This window comes from Seriola dumerili, unplaced genomic scaffold (assembly GCF_002260705.1).
Source record: "Seriola dumerili isolate Sdu_G_001 unplaced genomic scaffold, Sdu_1.0 BDQW01000741.1, whole genome shotgun sequence".
NCBI classification, from domain to species: Eukaryota; Metazoa; Chordata; class Actinopteri; order Carangiformes; family Carangidae; genus Seriola; species Seriola dumerili.
In genome coordinates this window covers 454743-461413 of record NW_019174996.1, presented here as the reverse complement: position 1 = coordinate 461413, position 6671 = coordinate 454743, and the positions used below count along the sequence as shown (strand labels likewise).

Genomic DNA, 6671 nt, shown 5'->3' with positions numbered 1-6671 from the left:
ACACACACACACACACACACACACCACACACACACACAGCACACACAGTACCTCTGCTTGTCTCTCTTGTTGCGTTGATATCAGTAGCTGGGCTGTGAGGAGGTCTATGTGTTGAATTCCTTTTTGCTTTAGAGGCCGGACCTGAAATCCCACTTAAACTCAGCCTGAACACACACACACACACACCAAACACAGTCAAAAAACACACACACACACACACACACACACACACACACACACACACAGTACCTCTGGCCTTGTCTCTCTTGTTGCGTGTGAACAGTTTGATGCTGATGGGGGAGGAGGGCTGATGGTTTGAATCCCTGGAGGCCGACCTGAAGATCCCACTGAAACTCAGCCTGACACACACACACACACACAAACACAGTCAAAACCTTCTACTACCGATTCCCCCTCCAGCCTGTTCCCAGGTGTGTTTACCTGCGTGGAGACTTGGGTGGGGAGTCCTGCTGGGGGGGGCCAGTGTGGTAGGGGAAGAGGGTTTTGGGGGAGCTGGGACTCATCCTGGAGCTGGAGGTTCTGGCCGGAGCGGAGCGGGGGCTGGAGGGTCGGCTGAACGGAGCCCGATGGAAGAAACTCCTGGTGGGGCTGGCAGAGTGGCACAGAGGCTCCCCCTGCTGGGAGGGGGGGAGGGGGGTCCAGATAAGACTCAACCAATCAGCCAATCAGAGTAAAAAGTAGTGCCAAAGGAAAGAGCAGTTTTGGCGGGAAGATAAAGATGAAAATATTCTACATGAAGCTTCATTTAAACAGATGTTGGATTGTTTCAGTGGGCGTGTCTAAAACAGGTGTTTTGTGCTGGCCCCGCCCACAGCAGCTCATCACTCTGCTCCTCTAAACTGACTCTACTGCAGGTGAGACACTGACTGTAATGACGACCTGTGCTCACCTGAACTGGCCCTTTAAGTGACGCATTAATCAACCAGCTGCCTCGTTATCACAGATTAATGAACTACTCTGTTTTGATGAGGCCTGATCTTTATCTTCTCATATCTGAGGGCGCCGTCGCTCACACACCTGAAGGTCAACATCATCAACACATGTCAAAGGTCAAACTCCTGTTTTCAGCTGCTGAGAACAACGGCCTGAATCCTGATCAGCTGATAAATGTTGACTCAGCAGAACGTCACCTGTGCGCCCCAGGTCACCTGCTGTTGCTGATGATGTCATCACCTCACCACAGTGAAAATGGTTTGAATGAGATTTAAAAGAGAGGCTGGTTTTACCTTGGTGCTGCTGCCTCCCTCCGCTCCGCCCGGATCTCCCTCCAGGAAGGGCATCGCAAACACTCTCAGCTCCTGCAGACACACAATGACTGGTCAGCTCTCTGACCAATCAGAGAGCTTGTTGTTCAGCCTGGTTTTACCAGCACTGCAGTTCCAGAGTGCCACAGAGTGGCTAACAGGAAAAGCTAAGCTAATCGGTTAGCTAACAGGAAAAGGAAATAGAAACTGAAGAGTGAATCCAGGAATGTTTCCCATTTTTAAAATGTCTTTTCAAATAGTTTCTCATTGTTTTCTTTATTCATGAGTTAATAAATGTTTATACATGTTTATCTAAAAATTATATAAATTCTTTCTCCTTCTTTCAATTCCTGTTTTTAATGTTGATTAAAGTCTGAAATGAAGGAAATGTCTCGATACGTGTCCTGAGACGTCTCTGCTCCTCCACAGGTAGAAGGGAGGAAGGTGATGAAGACGACGCTGTGTCCTGTTCATGTGTCTGACTTTGATGCTTCATGTTGATTTTGGTTTAAGAGAGAGAGCAAGTGTGTGTTTTAGGGGGTGGGGGGGCGGGGGTATATTCTGTAATATGTTGCATAATAATGCTAATGGCTGTAAAATAAAATGAAAACTGAAGAAAGACATTGTTCCAAAAGTGAATAAGTGATTGAGCTGAGAGGACGCAACTGAGACAGAGATACATGTTTGACTGACACACAGGAAAACGACTTCCTGTTCCACCTGAGCCCAGTTTCTACAGCAGTCTGCCTCCGTCCACGACACCACCGGGCTCTGTCAGGACAAACTGCAGACTGCAGTGGAAACGTGCTGCGGCGGAGCCTCCTCTCCTGTTGCATCATGGGATGGTTTGTGGGGTAAACATAGAGGCAGTGACAGATTATCAGTCAAACATCTGCTGAGGTGACAGCGAGGCTGAAACCAAACACTGTGAGAAGATCAGACGGCTCCTTCTGTCTGCAGCACCGACATGCCTGTGTCTCACGTCCATGTACAGTCAGCTGACCTCTGGAGCCAGACGGATCAATGACTAATCAGTCAACCCGGTGATTATCAACTGCAGACTAAAACAACAGCTGATTGATTTCCAGTCACTCGACTGCTCAGTTGATGGTTGCAGATTCGAGGCTAGCTGTTTCCCCCCGTTTCCAGTCTTTATGCTAAGCTAAGCTAACTGGCTGCAAAGTACAGACATGAGAGCAGGATCAGTCTGAACACCTGACTCTCAGAGACAGAAGCAGACGACGTTGAACTCTTCCTGACACTTTTCTCTCAGGTTTGAACTTTTTCTCAGAGTGAGCTGAGGTGAAGAGGCTCAGAGGTCAGAGGTCACCGCAGGCTGAGTTCACCTTCCTGTGAGCCAGTGATCAGGGTTTAATCACCATCTGCCATCACGCTGTGTCTCACAGGAGTCTGAACATCTCTGGTTCCCATGGGAACCTGAAGGCTTGAATCTGGGCCGAGTGTGTCCGCCCGCCCCCACACACACACACACATACACACACGCACGCGCGCGCGCACACACACACAGGCTGTATGAGATGAGTTGGTGGATTTCTTGTTTTGAGCAGATTCTCTTGAACTGATTGATATTCTTCTTCTTCTTCTTCTCCTTCTGTTCTTTCTTATTTCTTTCTCTCTGTCTCTCTGAGGACAGGAGGGCGGACAGGAGGATTCATCAGGACCAACCAAAGACTCGTTCACCTCGGTGATTAATCTAGTTTTATTTTCGATCATGATTTTGTCTTCTGACGATTATGAAAACAAAATAAACGATTATTGTGTCGCATTCTGTCCCCCCCCCCCATCCACTTCCTGGTTACGCTTCAGCTTATGTTAGCGACGTAAGTGCAACATCTTCAGAGACTTTTGCCGCCCTGTTTGTCTGCTGTCCCCCGCTCAGGTATCTTCAACTTATATCTGCAAAAACTACACAACGCTTTTGTTTCCAAATCTGTTTTCAGAGTTCAGTAAATGTTGGTGTAATCCTGTTCAGTAATCCTGATTGATCTTTATCGAGCGGCTCTAGCTCTTCAGAGAAGTTCTTCTTCTTCACTTTATTTTCTGTCCTGAAATATTTTCCACCAGTGGTTCCCAACCTGTGGCCGACAAATCATCAGAGGTGGAAAAAGTACAAAAATATTGTACTCAAGTAAAAGTACCAATACTTTGATGAAATATTACTCAAGTAGAAGTAAAAGTACTCATCTGAAAATGTACTCACGTTAAAGTAAGAAGTAGTTTATTTGAAATGTACTTTAAGTAAAAGTTACTTAGTTACTTTCTTTGTGTGAGGGTAGACTAAAGACTTCGCGCCCACTAACCTAGCTTGTCCGCGCGCGCCCTCTATGTTCACGCGCCAGTGCTAATCACATCATCATTTGTCACTGTTGGTTCTGGCCATTGGTTTACTGTCTATGGTTCTGGCGCGTATTTTTCCCCTGTAGGTTGAATTGTTATTTTTACTCAGTAACGGATAGGATTTATAAAGTAACGAAGTACAATACTTGAGTCAAAACGTGCTCAAGTAAAACACAAAATACCGATTTTAAATTGTACTTAAAAAATACAAAATACACAAAAAAAAGTATTCAATATAGTAACGTGAGTAAATGTATTTTGTAACTTTCCACCTCTGCAAATCATGTGCAGAACAGTAAAATAAAAGCTGCAATTTTAAAAGAAATGTATATAAGAATAATGTTTTTAAAGGTTTTCAAACTGAATGATCTTTAAAAACTCCATAGCTGTGATGAGACGATGACAGGAGCGTTCATGTCGTCACTGTCAGACCCCGTTGTTTTCTTGTTTCCTGTCTCAGTCTGACTGTTCGTTCAAAGATCACATCTACGGCAAAAACTGGAGGGGCATCATCACAGACATCCGGTTAGAAACAGGAAGAGTCCAAAGGAAATAGTGGGAGATGGACTGACCAGAAACACGGAGCTTCGATCGTGATCATTAAAAAGTGCTCAGAGAAAATATCATCTGGCTTTATATTGGCAGCCAACTTTTGAGATTTTCAAGCAGCCATGAGCTGGAAAAGGTTGTGAACCACTGATTTAGACATCAGTCTGTGACATCATCAGTCTGTGACATCATCAGGGTTAAGATTTGATTTGTTTTGTTTCCAGCTGGTTTTTGACACTTTGGATGTAGCATGTGAATAAAGCTCCTCTCTCCTCACTGTGAGGACGAGCAGCTGAGAGTCAAACACCCACAGGGACTGAACGTCCAGGGCTGGACGTCAGGACCGACCCCCAGCAGCTTGTACCTGTGCACAGGTGTGTGTGTGTGTGTGTGTGTGTGTGTGTGTGTCTCACAGAAACAACCAAACTCAAGCGACCCAACAACAAGTGGCTGCAGAGTGAAACTGATCAGATCGACAGTGAAGAGTTCAATGACAGAAGGCCAAGCTGCAGAAACAGCTGATGACTGAGCTGCTGCACATTATTGATCTGATTGGTGATCAGTCAATATTCTCGTCTAAACTCTGATCAACAAATAAAACTGAGCAATTAAAAACACCACACACACACACAAACACACACACACACACACACACACACACACACAAACACAAACACACACACACACACACACACACACACAGTACCTTCTGATCTTCAGTCTCCAGGAATCAATAATCCAATAAACCTGCTCACAGTCCTGATTGTCTCTCTCTCTCTTTCTGACATACTCGCACACTTTCTTCTCTTTTACCTTTTACCCCTCCTCCCTCCCCCTCCCTCCTCCATCTCCCTCCCTCCTCCCTCTCCCTCCTCCCTCCTCCACCCCCAAGGTGTGATGTGGAGCAGCTCTGTGGCCTGTAGGTGACATGTTGGTGTTTGTGCTCACTCTCCTTTAACCTGCTGGAAAAGTTTGAAGGTTTCACAGTAAACAGTACTTCATGTACGTTAAGTAGTCGAAACTAAAAGTATTCATGGTTTTCCTGTCACTTGCAATAATGCCGGCCTGTGAGGTTACGGAAGTGGTGACACTCGGTGTTGCCAGTAAAAACAGCTGACTGGTTTTTTACTGGTTCCTACTTGCCAGGTTCTGTGTTTGGAGACATGAAAGGAGAACACCGTGAAAGGCAGAAATTAACGTGATGAGTCAAACACTGATGTGGCTGCGGTTCAGGACTGGGTAGAGCCTCCAGGAGTCCGATCCCTCAGATGTGACCATCCTGGACCTCTCCAGTGAGAGGTCAATCACGAAGGTGATCGCTATCATCACAAAAATGCTCCTGCAGCGTCTGAGATCAAGACTTTCAGAAGGCCCAGTATACTGTAGACATGACACACACACACACACAGATCACACCACACACGAACACCCGGGGGGGGTACTCTGGATCACCTCTACTCTTCACGCACTACCACACACTACCACACTCTACACTCACCTCACACTTCAACATCACACACAACACAGTCTACTACCTCTACTTACACTCACCACACCACACACTACAACACACTCACAACACAGCGTTCACTCCTCTCATCACACACACTCACCACACACTCACACACACTCACTCACTCACACAAAACTCACACACACTCAACACACAGGCGATCTAGGCGTATGTGCACGACACTCACACACACTCACTCACATCACTCAACACACACGTCACTCAACTCACTCACACACACTCACACCACAACTCACACTCACACTCACACACACACAACACACACCAACACTCACTCCCACACACGACACACTCACACACAACACTCACACACTCACTCACACTCACACACACACACTTACACTCACTCACACTCAACACACACACCACACACCACACTCACACACACACACTCACACCACCACACTCCACACAACACTGCACTCAACATCTACGACACATGTGGTTTGATCAAGGTCCGGATTGTATAAAGATAATAGAATTATGGGTTTTATTTTGAAGAGATCGTTGCTTCAGAACGAACGACACAGCGAGGTCCTGTCAGCAGGGAAGGACAGTACCTGGTGCAGTTGCTAGGACGTGCACTTGGTGAATGGCAATGGTGATTTCGTGGGGTGTCGGTACTTTATATCAACTAACAGACGACATCAAGCAAGTGAATCAGCCGTGCGTCCAACGTCTGGCCCGACCTTCTGGATCTTTCTCTTATGTAAAAATAACACACTCCACAGGTCACCTGGTGTAGACACCTGTGCTGTCCCTGTCTCAGGGATAGGCTTATTGTGTTGGAGCGACAGACAGCATTAGAACAGCATTACAGTAAGAGTTAAAGTAGAAACCAAACACAAGCGTTCAGTTTGGGTTTGTAATCCCCAGGACACGTTTGTGGCGCTGTCCTCACCCAGGTTAGCCCTCGGGGTGCTGTAGAGCTGCCAGTCAGTGGGGGGTGGGGTCAAGCAGACTGT

The 6671-nt window shown here is 46.5% G+C and overlaps 1 protein-coding gene across 1 annotated transcript in view; it reads right to left on the bottom strand.

Annotated features, from left to right (window-relative positions):
• Positions 1 to 6671, bottom strand: part of LOC111236884 (5'-AMP-activated protein kinase subunit gamma-2-like) — a 26492-nt gene that overhangs the window by 16918 nt on the left and 2903 nt on the right. The window contains exons 2-4 of the mRNA XM_022765782.1: positions 1248 to 1319; positions 442 to 635; positions 250 to 359 (exon numbers count right to left, since the gene is read on the bottom strand). Of these exons, the coding sequence (XP_022621503.1) occupies positions 250 to 359; positions 442 to 635; positions 1248 to 1319 (376 nt within the window). The remainder of the gene's footprint in view (positions 1 to 249; positions 360 to 441; positions 636 to 1247; positions 1320 to 6671) is intronic.